This window comes from Lithobates pipiens, unplaced genomic scaffold (assembly GCF_037356315.1).
Source record: "Lithobates pipiens isolate NorthernLeopardFrog02 unplaced genomic scaffold, aLitPip1_a1.2 Scaffold_8, whole genome shotgun sequence".
Taxonomy (NCBI): Eukaryota; Metazoa; Chordata; class Amphibia; order Anura; family Ranidae; genus Lithobates; species Lithobates pipiens.
Window position 1 is genome coordinate 434,784,844 of NW_027507903.1, and position 25,222 is coordinate 434,810,065.

Here is a 25,222-nt window from a genome sequence, read left to right on the forward strand (position 1 = left end):
TGCCATGGGAGGAATCCAATTGATAGATTATTTCCTGGGATCTTAGCAGTTTCCATCTTCCCCCAAATTGTAGATGGAGGAGATAGAAACCATTCCTTAGACTGTGTAAGAACCGAGGCTAAATAATAATCTTGGAAATCCACATACCCTGTTCCCCCAGCTTGACGTTTCTTCACTAAGTTTGAATGAGCACATCTAGATTTTTTACCCTGCCAGATGAATCTAGAAAACAGAGTCTGAAGGGATTGGAAATTTTTTAGCGGAATTGGAATCGGGAGAGTTCTAAAAAAGTATAAAATTTGTGGAAGGTGAAGCATTTTAAATGCTGCCAAACGTCCCATCCATGAAAATTCATAATTTAAGATGTTTAGTAGTATTTTCATCTATCCCCAAGTTCAATATACAAGATTTATTTGCGTTAAGCCTGTAATAAGATACTTTGCTGAACATATTTAGTGTTTCCTGAATTTCTGGTAAGGATTTCACAGGATCAGTAATCATAAGAACAACATCTGCAAAAAGGTTGATTTTATGTTCTTGTTCAGCAATGGTAACTCCTAGAATTTTTTTGTTGGACCTAATCTATGGATAAGAGAGGGTAACAAACGATCTCGTCTTTTGGCTATAAGTTTCGCATACATTTTAACATCTAAATTGAGTAAGGAAATTGGTCTAAAATTTTTAGGTGAAGATGATTCCTTATCTGGTTTTGGAAGAGTTACAACAAGAGCATTCAGCATTTCATTGGGAAATTATGAAGAATTGGCTGCTAAATTATAAATGTCACATAGTATAGGTGCTAGAGTACTTTGAAATTTTTTTAAATATTCCCCTGTAAAGCCATCTGGACCAGGTGATTTCAAGTTAGGAAGAATATGGATAGTTTGGAGAATTTCAGGGATAGTAAAGGGAGAATTGAGAAATTCTAATTATTGTGGTTAAATAGATAGAAGTTTGACACTCTCCAAAAAGGTGTCAATCTCCTCCTGAGAAGGTTGATGGGTATCGCCATCGTTCTTAATGTTATATAAATCATTATAATATGAGCTAAATGCTACAGCTATTGAAGAAGGCTTAAGCAATTTTTCATTAGTGTGAGGATGGTAGAGGAATGGAATTTTAGTGTTAGATCGATAACCTTTAATGCGTAATGCCATTGTTTTCCCTGCTTTGTTCCCTGTTGCATAAGTGGTAGCTCTGATTTTTTTTATAGGATTTCTCTTGTGTCTCTAGAAGTAGGGTTCTTAATTCATTACGTAACTGGAAAATTTGTGTTTTAATGAAAGGAGAAGGATCGTTTTTATTGTGTTTCTCAGCTTTGGCTATCTCCTTAGTAAGTTCATCCATTCTCTCCGTTCTTTCTTTTAGCTTTAGAACCTAATTGCATAAACACCCCTCTCATAACAGCTTTATGAGCATTCCATAATATCATTGGGTCAGATATAGACGTCAAATTAATTGAAAAGAATTCAGTAAGGTGTTGTTGGAGTGTTGTGGAGTAATTTTCATTTTGGAGAATATATATGAATTTGGTTGGGATGATGTGGTTGTTATAGACATGCTAATGGGAGCGTGATCTGACCACATGGCCGTATGTATATGGGAGGATGAAATCTTGTCAAGCAGCCATTTATCTGTCAAGAATAAGTCAATTCTGGAGTAGGTATTGTGCCGTGGTGACAAATATGTGTAATCCCTTTCATTAGCATGTCCACATCTCCACACATCAAATAAGTCGTTCGAAGTTATGAACTTATCAAGGGGAGAAGCATAGCGTTTGGACTTAGCAGAAGAATCCGTATCATTGTTTGGAATCAAATTGAAATCTCCACATATCAGGAGGTTTCCTTTTTGAACTTTCTTCACCTCCTCTATAGTTTTTTTTTTATGAAATGCATTTGCCTCATATTCGGAGCATAAATAGATACAAGGGTGTATTGAATATTGTTAATGGTACTAATCAAAAAAATATAGCGACCTTCAGGGTCAGTGATACAATTATCTAATTGAAATGTAATAGTATCTCTAATAGCTATTAACACCCCTCTTTGTTTTTTGGAGAATTTTGTTTGAAAAATATGAGGAAAATGTTTATGTTGACATTTGGGAGTTGCATCTTTAGCAAAATGTGTTTCTTGAACACATAATATGTCACAATTAAAGGATAAGGCAGACCTCCACATAGAGGTTCATTTCACTGGGTGATTCAGTCCCCTTGCATTTAGGGACAATATTTTGAAAGACATATTAATATATCAAGATTAGATGTTACTATAATTCTATATATTCCTAAAAGAATATTCTCTAGTTTCTATAACGCTTAAACTAAATATCTAAGTATTTGTTATATGATCAGTTCACAGTTACTATTAAATCATGCACACAACAATGTCGATTTTTTTTTTTTTTTTAAAACCTATGAAAAAAAGAGTTATTACTCTATTAGTAGTTATTTGGCAGTATATATTGCAAGAGGGAAAAAAATTAAAATTAATAAAAAAAAAAAAAAAAGAGAGAGAAGAAAAAATAAATAAAAGAGTAAAGAAAAAAATATTTTCCAAGAGTCAGCAGTAATCCACTCAAAGGAATGCTGACCAAGATAGGGGGTGAAGTTCAAGTAGTAAGGTATTGAGCATCAAACCAGACCGTATATGTCAATAATGCAAATGAGTTAACAGGCAGGAGTAGTTCATTTGTATTAAATTCTATTTTGTTCATGTTTTTGTCCAAAGTGGAACAAATTTGTTTTTTCCTTCAAGGCAGGGGTGTTATGTGGAAGATCAACTATAATACCCCATGTTTGGAGTAATTGCATGCCATCTTCAATGGTAGATATAGCAAAATGTTTCCCATTGTAAGTGGTCAAGATAGTGGCTGGATGTCTCCATTTGTATGTGATCTTATGATTAGATAATGCCTTTGTTACAGTTTTGAGCCATTTTCTCATTTGTAGTGTAAATTGCAAGAGATTGGCGAATAATTGTATATCTGAGTATGGTGGTGGCAGAGTAGTTAGCTCCCTCGCTTTGGAGAGAATTTGCTCTTTAGCTTGATAAAAATGAATTTGCAGAATAACATCTCTGGGAATTGATTCTTCTAGATGTTTTGGTTTGGGAATTCTATGAATACGATCGATTGTAAGTTCGGCGATAATTCTGGCAATAATGTAGAAAATAGTGTATTTGCATAGTTACGCAAGTCCATAGGTAGAACTGACTCTGGTATTCCTCTCATTTTAATGTTGTTTCGACGTGAGCGGTCCTCAAGATCTGCCAGTTTCATCTTGACCCACATGGAATCATCTTTTTGTTCTGTACATGCATCCACTAGCTCATTCACTGTTTCAGTGCATTCCTCAATTTTGTTTTCAACATATTGCAGTCTACCATCCATATGTTTCATATCAAGAGAGAATTTATGAATCATGGAGGATAAGTTAGATATAATAGATGATTGTAATGACACAAGCATTTCTTTCATTGTGGTATCTAGTACTGGCTGACCTGATGTTGGGAAAGCAGCTATAGATGTCTGTAATGAGGACATAGCATTATCACTATGCAGAGCTGTGTTCAGTATCAGCTGCCTTACAAGATGAATCCAGCTTCATCCGCGATTTTGCGGGTGCCTGAGATGTTGGGGATAGTTGAGAGGAGCCATTAGAATATGAGGATGATAATTCCTCATCCATTTCAGGTGGATGGCTATCATAAAGTTTTGTGTGAGTTTTATTATTTTTTCCTCACAGCTCCGGCGGCGCCATCTTGGATTTTAGTCGGCTCACTGCTCTGTTTAAATGTAAATGATGACAGCTTTTTTAGTCCCCTTTCTTGTCCTCTTTTGCGAGACATTATTGCCCCTACTGTCCCAGGAGTACTGCAGAGTATTTAGGTATGTTTTTAGAGGAGAATACCTGCCTGTTTTTTTGCTGTTAAACAGCCGCCTGTGGAGAGAGCTCTAGGCTTAAGCAGCCATCTTCTTCATGCGTGCATAGAGAAGCTCCGCAATACCTAATGGAGAAAATAAATCATTACACACCAAACCGCAGTCTTCAATCAGTCAACAAAAACCCTCCTCCTCGTGCCCAAAGCCTGGTATAAATCCAAGGGGGATCGGAGATTCGCTGTCCAAGGGCCTGGGCTATAGAATGCTCTATCAATCAACATCCACCTGGAAGAAAATCACCTGGCTTTTAGGAAAAAACTCAAGACCTTCCTCTTTTAGCAGATGATCAAAGCTTGCCACAGCGCCTAGAGGTGATTCAGTTCGCATTGTGCGCTATACAAGTATTTCATTCAATCATTCATTCAAGCCACGCCCCCCTATTTATAACTTTTTTTAAAAGGTTTTTCTGTATTTTTAGCCTGTTATTCTATCTCTCACTGTTAAAATAACCCTACCATTAAAATTATAGACTGAGTATTTATTTGTTACTGGGTAAACGTACAAAATCAGAAGGGGATCAAATCATTTTTTTCCCTCACTGGGCAATTGGTACATACAATCTCCATGCAATTTCCTTTAGACTTACCCAAACTATGGAATAAGAGGACCCACCTGAACAATCTATTCTATTTGTATCAAATCAGACAGGGCCTTGCACTACATAGCTGATGGTAGATCTAAAGGAGATTGTACAACCAGATTGCATAGTGTATGGCCACCCTAAAGGAAGAAGTAGGAAAGTGGGTGGAAATAACACAAGAAGCTGTATACTAAAAAAAAGGTGGTATACACTAGGGAGGTGTGGCCCAGACAGGTAAACACATTGTGATGCACCAAGGCAGTGCATAGTGGAATATGAAGCTTCCTGGATTGTCAGATGATCTACAGGAAGTGATGGCTGATGTGGACTAAATAAGTGAGGGATGAGCACATTAGGATAGCTGGATTGGTGTCAGCCCTTCCTAATTAATTTCTGCTGCATTACAAAGAACACACATCATGCCTCATCTCTCCTCATCTCTATGTAGCGCTATCCCCAAAAGATCCACTTAGTGGAGTGCCCAGAGTCCTTAATCAATTGTTGCCCCACAGCCAGGCACACAGTCACTCTTTGGGTCAATGAACAGTTCAGGGGTTTTCTTGTTGGTGTTTTTATTTTTGGATAACTTGGTTGGAGTTAGGGAATTGAGTGGGATGCTCCAAAACTATGTACAAATGGGAGGATACTCATCTTCTATAAAACTATGAGTCTGTAGCAAATTTTAACTTTCTTCCTCTGGGGAACAGTCCTAGAAAAGTCCTTTTACTGGGAATTAAATAGGCAAAGCTCTTCTGGACACTCACCTTTACACACACAGCTGACTCTAACACACAAGGGATGGCCTCAGCCCAAAAGTCTCTTGGAACTCTCTCTCCAGTCTGTACTCACAAATGTCCTTGGGAAAATTCTAATATCCTTGTTCCCCTCTGATACCAGACTAGATCCTCATACGACAGTCCCTCAGTCAGCTCTCTGCAGCTTCCAGCAAAGCAAGCCTCCAGGTCGCCCAGCTGAGGCCTCGACACCCTACAACAGGCACATGGCAGGATGCCCTAAGGGAGCAAACAGAACCCCTTAGGCTGTGATCTCCTTCTAAGGAAAAAGACCCCACTGCTCCCTGTCTCAGAGTATTTATACAGGCTTCTAGCTACCATTTTTGTGACCCTCCCCAGGAATTGACCAGGGCTGTATGAATATTTAGCTGCTGATTGGACTCTCTGTCCACTAGCAGTCAATCCTGCAACTACGGAAACATAGAATAGCCCAAAACACTTAACACAGCCACACTGGTTACAGTAAGCCTAAACTAAATTTACCTAACAACAAACAGCAGCTCCACTGGATACAGTGAGCCAGTGCTAAATCTACCTAATCCTAACAATCATCTAGAAAGGTGCTACATCTATAACCTCTCCATCTGTACAGGAAGTTATCAGCTCCTAAGATTTCTGGCAAAATCATTTTTTTCACTTATAAAACAAAAATGTGCATTGGTACATTTAGCAGACCAAAAGGTAACAAATACAAGATTGTAATTGTTACCATTTACATACCATACTTTAGAGCAAAGTTTAAAGTAGAACTCAAGGCAATTTGTTTGTTCTTATTTTGGATAGAGTAAGGGTGTATTATAAGCCCTGTCAGTTTTTTGCCATCTGTGTCCTATTAGGGAGGCTTTCTTTCCCTTTCTGTCCCATAGTCAAAGCAGGAAGTGAGAGGAAATCTGTACAAAGTGAGGGAATCCCTAATTGTCACCAAGGTCTCTAGAACCAGTGTGCCCATCAGAAGAGTTCCTCTTAATTCTTGCTGTGTTGACCAGGGCCGAAACTAGGGGGGGGGGGGGGGGGACACATGCCTGGTACCTATACTGCTGCCTTCTACACCTCTACCTCCTGCTAGTGGACCGCCAAATCGCTCCCCTCACCTCTCTGGTCCCCCCGCAGCACTCACCTCCTCTCCCTGGATATAGCTGTACAGCATGTGGACGGGCTGTATTAAGACATGATCCCCAGTGTGAAGAAGCTTATCGCATGATCTGAAAGACAGACAGCGACACACAGTTGTAACATAAGCTTCCTCGGCACTCATTCTCCTGTTCTTCCCTTCCTCCGCCCTTCATCTAGATTCTACTCGGCTGCAGACAGGATGGAAAGCGGGGGAGGGAAAGAGCAGGAGAACGAGTGCTAAGGAAGCTTATGTTACAACTGTGTGTTGTTACCTGTCTTCTGGATCATATGATGAGCTTCTCCATGCTGAGGATCATGTCTTTATTCAGCCCGTCCGCATACATTATGCACAGCTATCCAGGGAGGGAGAGGAGGTGCACGCTGCGGGGGGACCAGAGAAGGGGGAACAAGAGAAGCACAGAGCGGGGGGGATACCAGAGGAGCACAGGAGGGACCACAGGGGCTCCGAGGATCATGGGGGAATAGAGTAGAATGGGGGACCAGAGGAGCATTTGGGGGACCAGAGGAGCATGTGGACGACCAGAGGAGCATGGGGGGATAAAGGAGCACGGGGACTAGAGAAGCATGTGGGGGAATCAGAGGAGCATGTGGGTGAATAGAGGATCACAGGGGGACAAGAGGAGTTTGTGGGGGAACAGAGGCGCATGTGGGGGACCAGAGGAGCATGGTTGGGGGACCAGAGGAGCATGGTGGGCAGATCAGAGGAATATGTTGGTCACCAAAAGAGCATGGTGGGGGGACCAGAGGAGCATGGTGGGGGGGTAAAAGGAGCATGTGGGGGACCAGAGGAGCATGTGGGGGAATATATGAGCACAGGGAGGATCAGAGGAGCATGGTGGGGGGACCAGAAGAGCATGGTGGGGGGACCAGAAGAGCATGGTGGGGGGATCAAAGGAGCATGTGGGGGATCAATGGAGGAGGATGGTGGGGGGATCAGAGGAGCATGGGGAGGTCAACGGAGCATGTGGGGGGATCAGGAGGTATGTGGGGGACCAGAGGAGCATGTGGGGGACCAGAGGAGCATGTGGGGGACCAGAAGAGCATGTGGGGGACCAGAAGAGCATGTGGGAGAATAGAGGAGCACTGGGGACCAGAGGCACATGTGTTGGATCAGAGGAGCATGGGGATGACCAGAGGAGCATGTGGGGACCTGAGGAGCATGGGGGGGGGAATAGAGGAGCAGGGGAGACCAGAGGAGCATGTGGTGGAACAGAGAAGGGGGACCAGTGGAGCGGGGGGGACCAGAAGAGCATGGGGGAGGGGACAGAGTGCTGACTCAATAGCTATGGCCTGGGAGTTTCTCACTTTCCTGCTTAATCTTGTCCAGTTACGGGGAGGGGGATGCCGAACTGATTCTTTGCCCCGGGGTGAAAAAATGTCTAGCTTCGCTACTGGTGGTGACTATCCAAAATCTGGGATTTTCTTTCATTTTTACATTTGGTGATAATAGTAAACAGGATAAATACAGAGGGCAGATCTCAGGGGCACAAACAGCAATAAAAAAACAGACAGGTGCTCTAATCCCTCTCAATCTAAAATAAATGCCTTTAGTTATACTATTTTTGTGCACTATTAATGTGCTGACATTATAAAGATTTCAAAAGAAACAAAGGTATTTATGTTGCTTTGTGTATGTTTTTCTGTGTGTTCTTTTCTTCAAAGTGTGTCAACCACAGACTGCAAAACTTATGTGTATACCCAAATCCTAATTTGTATTTACAGAATATCGAAGATATTTTAAAGGAATCGCTACAAATCATAGAACGTCAGGAAAAGTAAGTACATTCCATAACAACAAATTCAAGTTTTACTTATATTATTACTTATTTTATGAAAAAAAAAATGAAAATTGTTTTCTGGAAATATTGTAGGAATCTGTCAATCACATGTGCAGAATGTTGGAATTTTGTTTCTGAATCAGTGCATACAGCCATACAGGGATTTATTTATAAAAGATTTGTTGGTTAATTTACCATTTTATGACCATTTGCCCATCTGGCTTTCAAACACATTTGTCTGGCATTACATACCCAAAATCTCAAAAATTGTTTGGGACGTTAATTATGTCTGCAATATTAGAATACACACTAAGCACACCCAAGACACATACCTATTACAACCAAGGGTACATACATAATCACATTGAGGACCTTAGCCTACGGTTTTCCTGGGACCACCTGCTTCTTCAGGACTCTTCTGGCCTCACCCTGGATCCTAGACCCTAGATGACACCACAAGCCAAGAACGGGAGCTCAAAAGCATAGATGTTAAAAAATCGCAATTGTAATAAACATATATATACTACCCCCCCCCAAAAAAAAAAATAACAAAAAGGGGGGAGGGGGCAAAACTAAGCAGCCTCATGCTGGAGTATGTAACTTACCCTGGAGGTTGAGTCCAGGTACAGTTCAAGTAATTTAAACTGAATACAAACCCCTTGATAAGAGATTTTTCAAGTTTTACAACAGAAGTGTATCATCATGTACATAGAAAACACAATGAGTAGAAGGAAAAAATATCCAAGGCTAATATATGGAAACATTGCCATTAAAAGAAGGAAATGGTACATACAGTAGCATAACCAATTGCACAAAATCACAAACAGGCCTTGGGATCGGATTCACAGAGGGCTGGGCAAATAGACATGGGCAGTTGACAGAGATAATCACCTTGACTAGGTGAAAAGAAGGAAGGTGGTTCTAGCCCAGGAGAGAGCTAGAGTGAGAGGAAAGGAAAGAAAGAATTGAACGTATATGCCTGAAGGCATCCGAGAGCAGTAAAGAGAGGGGAAGAGGTAGGAAAAAGGGGTTTGCTTGGGTAAGAAAGAGGGGACAGGGGGAGGTTCCTAAGCAGGTCAGACCATGGCTCAGCATCATTGTAGATCATTGTAGGATAGCCATGGGTCCCAAGTTTTTAAAAATGTTGTATGGGAATCGGTCAGTATAGAAGTGAGCCTTTTGTGGATCATGGTTCCCATAAGCTGCTGCCTGGCCAAAACAGTTGGCAACAAACCTGTGCAAGAGTCTGCTGATGTCAGGAACAATGAATCAGATGGAGACACAAAATGCAGTAAAAATCACACCTTTTAATATAATGGTAAAAATGGTATAGAACAGTAAACAAGTCAAAACATAACCTGAAATCGGAAGCCAAAGTGGATAGTCAGACAAGCTAATTAATCAGGAAGCCAAAGATCAGCATAGTCAAAAGCAGCAAAACAGGATAAGGAACCAGCAGGGACATCAGCCCGGGAAAAGTCTTCAACAGAAACACAGCCACAAACACAGAAAAAGAATCTCCAGATATGTTTGACCAAGGTGAAGGAAGGAAAGGAATGAAGTAAACGGTTTAAATATCCAGAAAGGCACGGACCCCTGGGTTACTCGGGGGGTAATATACCTTCATCAGGTTAGGGACCGCACGGGAGTTAAATAGTTTCAGGCGCTTAAGATGGCCTTTGAATTGCAAAATACAATGTGTTTCGCTTCCTCTAGCTCCGACACGCACTGCAGACCCAATTTGGGGGTGCTGTGCCTGATCTTCAACCCATTCAGCTGGTTGATGTGCTGACTGGGGAAGACCCCAAAAAGTTGACATCTATCTGTTATCAGGATCTTAATCTGCCCGCGACTGTGAAACTATCCGAAAGGCTGAGGGGGAGATGGGAGATGGATGTGGGGGAGCTGGGAGAGAACGAATGGACTGAAGCCTTGTCGATCGGCAAGCTGGTCTCTCCCAGACTGGCTGATAGACTCACCCACCTATATATACTCCATCGATCATATTTGACTCCAGCCCATATAGCGAGATACAACCCACAATGGGACCCCAGGTGTCCAAGATGTAAGGATCAGGATAGCTCCTTCTATCATCTGCTTTGGTCTTGCCCGACTGTCCAGCCATATTGGGAGCAGCTGGTGAAGTTACTTCATGATGACATGGGCTCCCCACTAATATTTTGCCCCAAGCAATGCCTAGTAGGAATCCTCCCAGATGGTGAGCAGAACAAATCCCTCCATTCATTTATGCAGGAAACCTTGTTAGTAGCCAAACTACAGGAAGTGGATGCGAACCAATTCGCCGACATTTCGGGAGTGGGTCGTTACGATTAACCAATCTCTACCCTACAAAAGTGTTTTTTATAAACATAGGGGGTGCCCAGCAAAATATCACAAAATTTGGGATCGCTGGTTGGAATCGCCATCAACAGCGATGGGCTTTGAGGATGACTGACCCTGTCTATTAGTGTTGGAGGGGGGACCTCTAGTGTAATGCAAGTATACAGTTTTGGCACTGCTACATTTTCATGGATTGAACTCGTACACCTGCAGTAGTCAAGGACAGATGCCCCAAAGACCCACCTGAAAACTGATGAAATGTGATGTAATATGTATAACATGTACAGACACATCATATGATGTACTTGAAGTTATTACTACCTACCATACTGTATATGCTGTATCTCGGATCCTAAGTATTATGTACACACACTGCTCTACACACACTGCTCTGTTTTTTCGGTTCTCCTAATTACCAGAAATAAAAGTTTTCTTGCATTAAAAAAAAAAATATCCAGAAGGGGCTGGCTATAGGCAGGACTGATGAGCAGGTAATGATAACCAGGTAAGCCACTGGAGGATCAATGATTGCTGACAATTATCTGACAGCTGAGCACCCTGAGCATGGAGAAGGGAGCAGCCAGAGAGAGGGGAGATTTTAAAACTAATGCCATATTGACCACTCAGACTGTCCCTCAATTACTATATACATATATATATATATATATATATATATATATATATATATATATATATATATATATATATATATATACACACACACAGTCAGGTTCATTGGGACATCGACACAATTCTAATCTTTTTGGATCTACACCACACAATGGATTTGAAATGAACAAACAAGATGTGCTTTAACTGCAGACTTTCAGCTTTAATTTCAGGGTATTTACATCCACAGTGTAGGAATTACAACAGTTTGTATATGTGCCTCCCACTCTTTAAAGGACCAAAAGTAATGGGACAATTGGCTGCTCAGCTGTTCCTTGGTCAGGTGTGTGTTATTCCCTCATTATCCCATTTACAAGGAGCAGATACAAGGACCAGAGTTCATTTCAAGTGTGCTATTTGCATTTAGAATCTGTTGCTGTCAACTCTCAATATGAGATCCAAAGAGCTGTCACTATCAGTGACGCAAGCCTTGCGGCTTCATAGCCTGGTTCCCTACTGCACATGCTCCAGTAGCGCTGCTCGATCCCACTGGTCCCTGCTGCCTTCTGGGACCTGTGTGTCTCCCAGAAGACAGCAGGGGGGACGGAGGAGGCGCCAGACATGGTGTTGATATCCGCAGATACTGCGGCTATCTATGCCTGGAAGTGGGAGCAAATACCTGGATTAGACAGGCATTTGCTCCCCCTTCCCCCCTGAAAGGGGGGGGGGGGGTTCCGAAAAGCAGAAGTTCCATTTTTGGGTGGAACTCCGCTTTAAGCACTATGGCTATGTGCTGAAGACCATGAGGCAAGTCTCTTTGGCAACTTGCCCAACAGCAATGCTATTTTTATCCAGTGAAATCTCAGGAACACTGCAGAATACAGGAAGGCACTCTTCTCTAAGCTCACCTATCAGAATCTTGCTGAAGACAAGGGAATGGCCAGTATCTGAGACCCTATGAGAGCCCTCTCAGACCAGGAGTCAGCGCAAGCATACTACTCACAAATCCCCAGGACAGCTGCCAACTTCCGCTTGACACCTCCAAATGGAACAATATAATCTTTCTAAAGATGGATTTCCTTAACATTTAGAAACTTTCTAATGGGGCAGGGGGAAGCAATCCAACTCCCAGTCTGTAAAGCCCTGAACAGACAAAAGAAAATGAACACTGCCCCCTTCACTACAAAAAGGGGTGAAAAACTAAATTTACCTAGCAGTCTAACTAGTTAGGTGCTACATCAGGAAATCACAGACTCCAGCACAAAAAATGACAAATGACCACATGCAGCCTCCAGGTCGCAAGGTTGGATACTAGAGGTGTTGCATTGCTATAAGGTTAGAAGGGCAGAGGGGTGGTACAGTGATCATAAGATCGCTTACTCGCTTATTTTGGAAGTTAATTGTGACTGCTATTGCTTACTTCTGCTGCTAAAGAAGCCTGTCAAAGCAGAGGACTAGTATGCTCTATGTACAGGACTCCCGGCAACCATCTTGGGGAAGCCTTATGTCTTGATTGGAGACAAGTTATCTGGGGATTTTAGTGGCCATCTTGCACCCAGGGGGTATATATACCCTACTAAGGCCATTGGGCACATCAGCAGCATGGGAGAGGATCCTGTCTTTTCAGGCACAGTTAGGTTTAGTTCAGGGATAGGGATACTATAGGGATCTTCTGGATCATGTTTTCCTGGACCATATAAAAAGCACCCCAGTCAGATATCAGTCAGGTGCATCTCTGTGTACCAGTGAAATAAGAGAGACGCTAAAATATCTCTTTCACCTGAGTCATGTTGCACAGTAATTGAGAATCCCGCTTAAAGCAAAACTAAAGGGAACTATTTATGTAGTGCTACCCCCAAAGCAGTCACTGGAGATTGCCCAGGTCCCTTTCCCAATAAATTGCCCTACAGCCAGGCACACACATCAGCCACTGTTTTCCTCAAAAACCAGTCTAGGGGTGTTCTTTTTTTGTTTTTATTTTTGGAGTAACTGGGATAGGGCTAAGGGAATTGAACGGGATACTCCAAAGATGAAAACTATGTACAGGCCTCTGAACCATAAACTCCTTTCTAAAAAACTGAAGTAGAAGTCCTTGCAATAGCAATTTGTGGACTTGGCTTGAAGTAGAAGCAGTTAAAAGCAGACTTCTTTCTTTAGAGTAACCAGAGCAGACTCCCTTCACAAAGAAGTAGATAGATTGAGCTCTTCAGCACACCAGCTGATGTCGCCTTTGGTCAAACACACAGTTGACTATCTAACACAAGAGGGGTGGCAGGAGCCCAAAGTCACTAAGATCACTCACAGCACTCTGTACTCACGAATGTCCTAGCAAAGTTGTTTGTCTCTTTCCAACATACATGTGACAAAGTTCTCCTGTAATACCCGACTAGATCTTCAGATGACAGCCGCTCAGCCAGCTCTCTGTAGCTCCAGCATCCAGGCCCTCAAGTCTTCCACCTGAGGCCTCACAAACAGCAAGTACAGCGTTGCCCTGGAGGGCAACAAGCGCTCCAGGCTGGGCTTACCCTCTGAAGGCAAAGATCCAGAAGCTCTGTGTCTCAGTGTGATTTTACAGGCTCCCAGCAGCCTTCAGGGCCATCCTCAATGAGAGTAGCCAGGGCTCTATAAATGACAGCGGAACTTTACTTCTGCTTTAAACATGCAAACCTCTTGCAGCCAACCCATATAAACATGGCCTAGTGGTGAGTATGAATGCTAGAATAGAAGAAAATAGGACACAAAGCATAGTTGCATACAGGACAAATATCTAACTTTATTGATATAGATATAAATGTATCTTTTTTTTTTTTTTATCTTTGACAGGATTCCTAGTGAGCAAGAATTTCATGCATGTTGCAAAATCAGCCTTGCACTGCATAACAGAATCTGCAGCAGCCCTTCCTTGCAGGCATGCTATCAGCTTCCAGTTCTGTCTGCTAAAATTATCTTAATGCTGTTATATCTTTCGGGTTCATTGGTGAGTTTGAACTTTAAATTACCGTAATTATATATTTATAGTCATATCAACCCAAGACATCTATCCCATATGTACTCAAGCACAAAGTTCCCCACACTTGAATTTTCTCTTCCCACTTGCTGTAAAAAGTACAAAGTACAAAGGTCTCACTTGTTTCACTCAATTATCTTTATTATGAAGCAAAATATTGGAGGTATAGAACCAGGGTGCCTCCAGCACAATATACACTACCCAATTGCTGGTTTAACTCCCTGCAGGCCATTACTATGTCTGGAAGGCCACCAAGGAGCGGCAGACAGTTAATAACATTGACAGTTAAACATGGGGCGGGGTTACCCGATGACGTCATTCGGCTGTGTCCATGGACGGGAACATCCGTGTTTTTTGTTTTTCATTCGGGTTGATGTTTTTTTTTTAAATAGGACTTGTCAAAAACGTGTTTTTATAAACTTTTTTTTTTTTTTTTGGTGAATGAGTACTATGAGTACTATGTACCCCATACTCATTCACATGGGGGCCAGGATCTGGGGGCCATTTGTTAAAGGGGGCTTCCAGATTCTGATAAGTCACCTCCCACACCCCCACAACCATTGGGCCAGGGTTGCATGAACCCCCTCCTTTTCTTGGACTGCGGGTTGCATGCTCATATAAGGGTTTGGTTTGGATTTTGGGAGGACCCCACGCCATTTAAAAAAAATTAATTTGGCATGGGGTTCCCCATGAAATCCATAGAAGAACCGATGGGCCTGGTATGGATGGAGGGACCCCCACACAGTTTTTTTTCAGAATGTTTCATTGCAGACATTCTTTTGTTTAGCATCCAGCTATCAGCTGATGAGTCATTGGTTGTTAACCACTTGAGATCCGCGCTATAGTCAATTGACGGCTACAGCGCGGATCTCCTTTTCCGGGACTACGTCTATTGACGTTGTCCCCTGTACGAGCGCCCTGCGTGCCCCCTGAGGGGCGCGTGCGGCGCGCTCTGTGATCGGCGAGTCCATGAGACTCGCCTGATCACCGATCCGTGCAAGGGGCGATCCCGACCCCTTATCACGTGATCAGCTGTCAGCCAATGACAGCTGATCATGTGATATAACGGAGCTGGTAATCGGCTATTATTCCTCCTCGCGCTGACAGCGCGAGGAGAAAAAAAAAAAGCCGATCACCGGCGGCCGTGATCGGGACATCAGTCCCGATCACGGCCAGCCCTACTAGCGACCACCTGCCCCCTGACAGTGCCCACCTGCCCCCTGCAGTGCCCCACTTAATAAAAGTAAGTGCAGAAAAATCTTCAATAAACATACATTTTCAAAAATAAAATAAAAGTAAGTGCCCCCCGTCAGTGCCACCCAGCAGTGCCCACAGTGCCACCCAGCAGTGCCCACAGTGCCACCCAGCAGTGCCACCCACAGTGCCACCCACATTGCCACCCAGCAGTGCCCACAATCTGCCTCAAAGGTGCTGCACCCCAGTGCCGCCCATCAGTGCCCAGCAGTGCCGCCCATCAGTGCCCAGCAGTGCCACCTATCAGAGCCACCTATCAGTGCCACCTATCAGTGCCCATCAGTCCTATCTATCAGTGATGCCCATCCGTACCCATCCGTGCCACCCATCCGTGCCATCTTATCTGTACCCATCTTTGCCCATCAGTGCCGCCTTATCTGTGCCCATCGGTGCCGCCTTATCTGTGCCTATTAGTGCCGCCTTAACTATGCCTATCAGTGCCCACCAGTGCAGCCTATAAGTGCCCACCAGTGCAGCCTATCAGTGCCCACCAATGCAGCCCATCAGTGCCCACCAGTGCAGCCTATCAGTGCCGCCTAATCAGCGCACTTCAATGAAGGAGAAAAATGACCCGTTTGCAAAATTTTATAACAAACTATTAAAACATGATTTTTTTTTTTTTTGCATCTTTTTTTGTTTGTTTAGCAAAAAATAAAACTCCGAGCTGTAACTAAATACCACCAAAAGAAAGCTCTATTTGTGGGAAAAAAATGATAAAAATTTCATTTGGGTACAGTGTTGTATGCCCGCGCAATTGTCATTCAAAGTGCATCAGCGCTGATAGCTGAAAATTGGTCTGGGACTGAGGGGGGTTTAAGTGCCCAGTAAGCAAGTGGTTAAGGATGCAGCAGCGGCTTCCCGGGCTGCTCCTTAACAACCGGCAATTCTTCACACAGAATTACATTTTTGCGATTGATCCCAATATGAATTGTTCCAAAAATCTGTAATTCATTCAAAAACGAATAAACTAATTTAAACTTAATAAATTTCAACGAAATTTGTTACTATTGTCATTCGGAGATTCAGATACATCTGAATCTCTGAATAAACAAGCATTTATCCGAATTTAGATTTGAACTGAAATTAATTGCGCATATCTGAATGCAATCTTTATGCTCATCAGTACATTGCCTCAAACCCAAATTTATACCTTGCCACGCCATTCGAGTGGAAACCTATTGCGGTTTCTGAATTTAAAAAAAAGAATGAATTGCTGTCTTATTGGTCCGCCGACCTCATCATATGCCAGTGCTCTTTGCTGCAATGGTCAGGAAAAGATATGAGACAATAATGCATTTTATGCATTTCAGTGACCATAACCTCTGTCGTCCTCAGAGTGACCTTGACTATGACTGACTCCCCAAAATTTGACCCCTCATAAATAACCTCACCCAAAAATTTGCAGATATGAGTTCCTTATACATTTTAATGGCAGGTTTGCAATAAAGCAATATCTACCCAGCTAGCATGCCAGATATGGGATAAAAATGTATAAGTTCTGTTAGAGGGCCACAGGCTATACATACCACTTTAGAATTTATGAGGTAAAAGACAGTCAAGTGGACTCCCCTGGATGCGCATACTACATTGGGAGCAATGGCAACATAGTATGGGACTTGTTGTCACCCTTGTTCTGTAAGGGGTACTATTTGTATGTTTAAAACTTTTATGCAAGCGGGGCATTTTGTAGACATTTGTTCATTAAAGAAATTGGCTGCTGTGGCACAGTGTGACCTAATTGCAGGGGCTTCCCCCAACAGCTTGTTAACACCCCACCTAGAAAGGGGAAGAAAACTACTAATGTAGTATCCATCGATGGCCCAAATTCACACAGTGTTGATGTTGTTGAAAAGCCTCTCTGTATCGATGACTATAAATATGGGAGGTGTAGACTTCAACAGCCAAATGATGAAGCTGTATTTAGCTGCCTGCAGAGCTAGACACTGATACCATAAGTGTCTATATATTTATTTCAATTGACTATATACAATGCTGCTGTTATTTATAAAGCTAATGGAACTACTGTATCCTTCCTAAAATTTCAGGAAGTGATCATTACTGCCCCTTTGAGTCCAGAAGGCGCTGTGGCCCAAAGGCCAAATCCAGATGCAGTTAGCTGGCTGCATGACAGGCAATTTCCAGATGTCCTCCTAGGTACCCAACACAAAAGTCACCCAAAAAAAGATGTTGTGTCTGTAGTAAACTCCGAATGTGGCATGACACTCATTTTTTTTTGTCCCAACTGTCCTGGCCTCTGAATCAAAGACAGCTTCCGTTGCTAACACACGCTAGTGGACTATTAGTTTAGGGTACCTCACGGCACACAATTCTGTACAGGAAGGGTCTCTAAAGATGTTTGATAGTCAGGAAACTGTCTATCGCATTTGAGAAACCCTAAAATCAAAGTCTGGAAATGTTATGGTTATAAAAAGTTAAGTTACAAAAAACATAAAAGTAAAAAAAAAAAAGTTGTTTTTTAGTTAATGTTATATCGTTACTGTGTGTTATTGTTAGCTGTTGTTGTTTGCTTTGCATGAATGCCAATCAGCTGCAGCACTGATCTATAAAAAAATATGTGCCCAACATTAGGGGCATGGGAGGGTCAGCATGTGATAGATCCTATGCTCGGCAAATACTTTTATCACTTTTTTCTGACAGAGATTTATTTATCCACATCGATCAATGTGAATGGAGGAATTGGTTAAAAATGAACATTACTTCTAATAATGGCCATATGCGTATATGTATTTAGAGGTCCTAAAATGCCAGGAACGAGTACAAATGTAGAGGCTGTTCTGACTCAACTACAAGGCCATAAAATTTATCTCCAGTGATAGAGATGAGCTTGATGTTCAAGTCGAACGCATGTTCGACTCGAACATCGGCTGTTCGCACGTTCGGCGAATACCGAACGTTATGGGCCGTTATGGGCACCAAATTCGCGTGGCGCTCACGGCCCAAAATGCACTGCGCCTTGGCAGTGCATTGTTGGCTCATGATTGGCCAAGCATGCACTGTGACCCTGCATGCTTGGCCAATCACAGTGCCGGCAGCGAGGAGAGCCATAATTGGCCACAGGCAGGATGCTTGTGGCCAATTATAGCTCAGGGGGTTTAGTACACGCCCCACACTATATAAGGCTGCCAGCGCGGCGGCCTTGTGTAGTGTGTTCCGGCGTGCAGGGGGAGAAGGATAGGCAGGGACAGCTTGTTCTTTTCTCAGGCATCTGCAGGAGTTAGTGGGTGTTGTGTGCCTCCAGCGCAGTATACACCTGTATCTACCGTTTATTGCTGTTGTTCTCCAATACAGCCATCTGCAGTAGTTAGTGGGTGTTGCGTGCCTCCAGCACAGCACAGTATACACCTGTATCTACCCTTTATTGCTGGTGTTCTATAATAAAGGCATCTGCAGGAGTTAGTGGGTGTTGTGTGCCTCCAGCACAGCACAGTATACATCTGTATCTACCCTTTATTGCTGGTGTTCTATAATAAAGGCATCTGCAGGAGTTAGTGGGTGTTGTGTGCCTCCAGCACAGCACAGTATACACCTGTATCTACCCTTTATTGCTGTTGTTCTATAATACAGCCATCTGCAGGAGTTAGTGGGTGTTGTGTGCCTCCAGCACAGTATACACCTGTATCTACCCTTTATTGCTGGTGTTCTATCATACAGGCATCTGCAGGAGTTAGTGGGTGTTGTGTGCCTCCAGCACAATATACACTACCCAATTGCTGGTTTAACTCCCTGCAGGCCATTACTATGTCTGGAAGGCCACCAAGGAGCGGCAGATAGTCACGAGCCAATAAAAGAGGGCAAGCAGGCTCTGTGTCTAGAGACAACAGTTCTGGTCATGGACGTGGTGCATCGTCATCAGCACGTGGCCATGGGACATGCTTGTCCTTATTTTCGGCAGCTGGACGTGTTGAGCCGCATCATGCCGAAGACTTGGTAGAGTTGATGACCAAGCCCTCTTCATCTTCCTCATCCTCTCTCACCCAGGCTCAGGGTACTAGCAAAGCAGCTGCCAATGCATCCTCTTTCCTCGTCTCAATGTCATCATCCGTCACTCCTTCCCTAGGCCCACCATGTCCTCCTGAGGAGTCCCCCGAACTGATTGAGCACAGTGTTGGGTACATGCTCCATGAGGATGCCCAGCGTTTTGAAGGCTCTGATGATGATACCCAGCTAGAGGAAGGCAGTAGCGTGAGCGCTGAGAGAGGGGATGCTCAAGAAGGACAGCATTCTGGCAGTCATGTTCCATCAGCTGCAGCATACTGCCAGGTTTGTTATGAAGAGGGAGGGGATGATGAGGTCACTGACTCCACATGGGTGCCTGGTAGGAGAGAAGAGGAGGAGGAGGCACATCTCCAACGAGGCAGGATGCCCTCCAGGGGCCAGCTTAGGGGCAGCACACCGACTGAATCACATCGCAGAGCTCCCCCTGTGCAGGGCGCTGCCTCTGCACGTTATTCCAAAAATTCTTTGGTGTGGGCCTTTTTTGAGATGAGTGCATCAGATCGCACTGCTGCTATTTGCAACATATATCTCAAGCGTATCTCGTGTGGCCAAAACTTCAGCCGCTTGGGCACCACATGCTTGACCAGACATATGTTGGCCTGTCATGCAGCTCGTTGGCAAGCGTACCTTAAAGACCCACACCAAAGAACAAAGTGGACCTCTCCTTGCTCCTCATCAGCTGGGATCTCCAACCCCACTAGACCTTCAGTCCTCTCTGAAACCTGCACTGAGAGGAATGAAGGTGTAGAATTAGGTGTGTCACAGCCAAGTACTTGCGGGCACTCTGCTAGCAGTACACCGACGTCCAATTGTAGTGGGCAAATTTCCCTGCCCCAGCTGCTAGACCATAGAAAAAAGTTCACTCCCAGCCATCCACATGCCCAGCGGTTGAATGCTAGCTTGGCTAAATTGCGAGCACTTCAACTGCTGCCTTTTCAGTTGGTAGATTCGGCCCCCTTCTGTGAGCTTGTGCAATGTGCGGTTCCTCAGTGGCAGGTCCCCAAATGCCACTTTTTCTCACGGAAGGCGAATCCGGCTCTCTACCGTCATGTGGAAGGCAATGTCCTTGCCTCGCTGGACAGGGCGGTCAGTGGTAAGGTGCATATTACCACTGACTCATGGTCCAGCAGGCATGGACAGGGACGTGACCTATCTTTCACAGCCCATTGGGTCCCTCTTCTGGCAGCTGGGAAGGATGCAGGACAAGGTGCAGTAGTGTTGGAGGTTGTTCTGCCACCACGCCTCCAAAATGCTACTACTGGTTGTGACACACCTCTCTCCTCCCCCCCTCCTTTTCTTTGTCCTCCATGGCCTCTTCCAGTGCTCTGTCCTGGAAATCAGTGGTGCTCCGTAGGTGTTCAAGGGGCTACGCAAGTACGTAGGCAAAAAGATGCCATGCCGTGCTTGCGCTGGTTTGTTTGGGGGACAGGAGCCACACTGGGGCAGATATTTTGTCAGTTCTGCAGGGGCAGGCCGAGAGGTGGTTGACGCCATGCAAGCTTAAGCCAGGAATGGTGGTTTGCGACAATAGTACCAACCTCCTCTCTGCCCTCCTACAGGGACAACTGACCCATGTGCCCTGGGTGGCTCACGTCCTTAACCTGATGGTTCAGCGGTTCTTGGGCAGGTACCCGGGCTTACAGGATGTCCTGAGGCAGGCCAGAAAAGTCTGTGTGCATTTCCACTGATCATTTAATGCCAGTGCTCAGCTGGCTGAGCTCCAAAAGGAGTTGAACCTGCCCAAGAACCGCCTTATATGTGACATGCCCACCAGGTGGAACTCAATGTTGGCCATGCTGCAGCGGCTGAACATGCAGCAGAGGGCCATCAATGAGTACCTGTGTGACTACGGCACCAGGAGAGGGTCAGGGGAGCTCGGTTTTTTCTCACCACACCAGGGGAGCATGATCAAGGATGCATGCATTGTCCTGTTACCGTTTGAGGAGGCCACAAGGATGGTGAGCAGTGATAGTGCATGCATCAGTGACACTGTACCTCTTGTCCACCTGTTGGAGCATACACTGTGTGGAATAATGGACAGGGCACTTGAGGCAGAACAGAGGCAGGAAGAGGACTTCCTTGCCTCTCAAGGCCCCCTTTATCCAGACAGTGTTCCTGCTGTCCCACCCATCACACAGGAAGAGGAGGAGGAGGATTGTGTCAGCATGGAGGTGGAGCCTGGCACTCAACATCAGCAGCAGCAGTCTTTTAGGGATGATTTACAGTCCCAAGAAACCCGTGGACTTGTACGTGGCTGGGAGGAGGTGGCTGCATATCATGTTGTCCTTAGTGACCCAGAGGACTCCGGACCAAATGCCTCAGCTAACCTACGCTGCATAGGCTCCCTGATCCTGCAAAGCCTGCAGAAGGATCCTCGTATTCTTCGAATCAAGAAGAGGGACCATTACTGGCTGGCCACTCTCCTTGATCCTCGGTACAAGGGTAAGGTTGCAGACCTTATCTTGCCATCGCAGAGAGAGCAGAGGATGAGACATCTACGGGAGGCCTTGCAGAAAGGTCTGTGCAAAGCGTTTCCAGAGACTGGGAGGTTACAAACTTCTGGTCCTGGACAACGTGTTGCTGAGGCTTCGGTCAGTCACAGAAGGAGCGGTGGAGAAGGTGGCCATCTGACCAATGTGTTCAGACAATTTTTTAGTCCGCAGCCCCAAGGTATGATCGGTTCCAGCAACCATCACCAGCGTCTGATTTACATGGTGCAGGAATACCTAGGGGCAAGGTCAGACTTGGACAGCTTTCCCACCGAAAATCCTCTGGCTTACTTTGTCTTAAGGATGGATCACTGGCCAGAGCTTGCACAGTATGCAATTGAGCTACTGGCCTGTCCTACATCCAGTGTTCTTTCGGAACACACCTTCAGTGCTGCTGGTGGCTTTGTAACCGATCACAGGGTGTGCCTGTCCACTGACTCGGTTGATCGACTGACCTTCATAAAGATGGATCAGCACTAACTACCAAGCACCTGAAGCTGATGTAACCAAATAATTTTTTGGGAAATGTCACATCCCTTCAAGACTGCCTATGCTGATGCTGAGTGACTGTCCTGTTATGTTGACTGACTATCCTCTTCCTCCTCAATGATCCCGCTGATATCTTGGAAGAACATTTTTGGTTCTGGGTGATGCCACCAGCCCAATTTTTCAGCCCCTGTTTAACAAGGGCCAACACCTTAGGCCCCCACTTCTGCAGAGCATATAGGGCAGGCCCCTACTTTCAAACCTCCAACTTACAAACGTCTCCTACTTGCAAACGTAAGGAGACAACAGGAAGTGAGATGAAAAAGATGGATGGCAAAAAAAATTATACAGGGGTGATAACCCTTCCCTATGTTTTCCAAAAAGCTTAAAAATTTATTTTTTTGACTGGAGCTACACTTTAAAAATGTACCAGTTCAAAATTACAAACAGATTCTACTTAACACAACAAACCTACACAGTCTCTGTCTTGTTTGCACCGCCTGTATACTACTGTTCTGAGTATATAGGGCATGGGGGCCCCACGCCTTTCCTTTTTTTAATATGGGTACGGGGTTCCCCTTAATATCCGTGCAAGACCCAAAAGGGCTGGAAATGGGCGGGGGCTACCCATGCCATTTTTCTCAATGATTCTCATCCATATTGCCGGAACCAGATATTACATTAAAACCGTAAGCAGTTTTAAATGACTTTTTTTCTGTTAAATGTCAATTTGTGCAGGGACTGTTCTAAACACGGGAAACACGTGGCACTTCACAGGTATACTATAGACACCCCCCAGGCACAATATTTAAAGGAATACTTCACTTTTTTTTTCACTTTAATCATCATCATTAAAATCAGTGCTCCCGAAAAAACTGCAGTTTTTAAAAACAATTTTGGCACTGACCCATGTCCCCTGGGGCAGAAGCTAGGCCCCCAAACCTTTTTTTAGGACAATATCTTGCATATTAGCCATTAAAAATTAGCACTTTTTATTTCGAACGTTCGAGTCCCATAGACTTCAATGGGGTTCTAAAGTTCACACACATTTTCAGTCCGTTCGAAAGTTCTGGTGCGAACCGAACCAGGGAGTGTTCAGCTCATCCCTGTCCAGCGACATATAGGGCTTACACGACCTGGTGATCTATTTTTCCCTTGCATCAATGCAGACAGCTTAACTCGATGAATAAACTCAGAGACAGATGAAGCCTTTGGAATTTTCCGTTTAATGAAGGATATTCATGGGTAAAAAAACCTTGATGTTGTTAGCCATCTGGAAAGATGATTACAGCATGGTGGAATACTGAGCAATAAAGCAGAGAGAGGAAATGGGAGGGGATATAAAGAAGTATGGTGGGAGAAAGGGTTCAGCTTAGACAGGAGAACACAGGTTAAAGACACAGAGCAATAATAAGCCAAATAGTGCAATACAGATGAAATGATAATAAATCATATAGTGTAGCACAACACTCCCCATCAGAAATCTTTAGATTTCATAACTTTAAACGTATATGTATATCCATAAGTCCAGTACTGATGAGTGTCCTGGAATCTGCACTAAAAAACATAGAACAAGCAAACAAACATAAATTCCACAGGATTGCAGAACATATGACATATTCAGAGAATGTGAAAGTTCCAAGTGGAACCTGTAGTTAGCAGCAATGTACTCCCTGCTATGCCAATAGCATGGCTATTCCTTGCATAAGTCACTCACCTGGAAAAAGGAGTACCAACTCGGTAATTGGTTGAGTAAAGGCTCGTGCCGATCCTCCCTTGGTTACCTTGACTTCTACTTTCCAGACCTTGTTATCATCACTGGGCATAACTTTGGTAATAAGACCCGTAGGCCACTCATTCCAACAAACTTCTTTGTCTTTTAGAAGGATGTAAAGGCTCATTTTTTTATTTATTTTTTTAAATGACAAACATGTTATACTTCCCTCCTCTGCGCAGTTGGTTTTGCACAGAGCAGCCCCAATCCTCCTCTTCTTGGGTCCCTCTTTGGTGCTCCAAGTCCCTCACTCATTTGAGTGCCCCTCAGCCAGCAGCTTGCTACAGGGGTCACCCAAGCCGAGTCAGAGCTCTGTGTATCCATTCAGACATGGCACCCTGACCTGGCCCCACCCCCTCTCTCCCCTGATTGGCTGATGGACTTTGACAGCTGTGGGAGCCAATAGCGCCGCTGCTCTGTCTCAGCCAATCAAGAGGAGTGTACTGGATGGCTGAGGGGATCGTGGATATTGCTGGAGAGAGAAGGAGCTCAGGTAGCTAATTGGGGGGTGCTGCTACACACAGAAGGTTTTTTATCTTAATGCATAGAATGCATTAATATAAAACACCTTCTGCCTTTACAACTCCTTTAAGATTAGGCTTCGATGTTTGCCAATTGTTACGAACTTAAAGTTGATGAAGATACTCATTCCTTCAGCGATGCCAAAACACATTGGCTAGATGTTGCACCTGCTTCCATTGACGCCTGTAGATATCCTTGTAAGAAGCAAAGCTGAAGTAAGGATCACTGGAGCATCAGGATCTGAAGATACCGGCACTAAAGGTCTTGCATTCACTATGGAAGACACTTCAGCGAGAAAGGTAGACAGAGTCTCATGGGTGAGTGGTAAAGACTTGTCAGTCTGCATGGAGTCAAGAATTATTTGTGCTACTCCAATTATTTGTTTCCAGGATCCTCCCATGTGTGAAGATTGTGGAGGAATAAACTACCAAGTACATCCATTGTTGGCCAGGAAATTGTCCAATTACAGCTCTTTATATGCTCCAACAAAGTT

The 25,222-nt window shown here is 44.2% G+C and overlaps 1 protein-coding gene across 6 annotated transcripts in view; it reads left to right on the plus strand.

Moving 5' to 3' along the window:
• The window catches only part of LOC143964536 (E3 ubiquitin-protein ligase RNF213-like), a 955,032-nt gene that overhangs the window by 230,381 nt on the left and 699,429 nt on the right, over positions 1-25,222 (plus strand). For all 6 annotated transcript variants that reach the window (XM_077474321.1, XM_077474324.1, XM_077474323.1 and 3 more), the window contains exons 13-14: positions 8,176-8,228; positions 14,004-14,157. In XM_077474321.1, the coding sequence (XP_077330447.1) occupies positions 8,176-8,228; positions 14,004-14,157 (207 nt within the window). The remainder of the gene's footprint in view (positions 1-8,175; positions 8,229-14,003; positions 14,158-25,222) is intronic.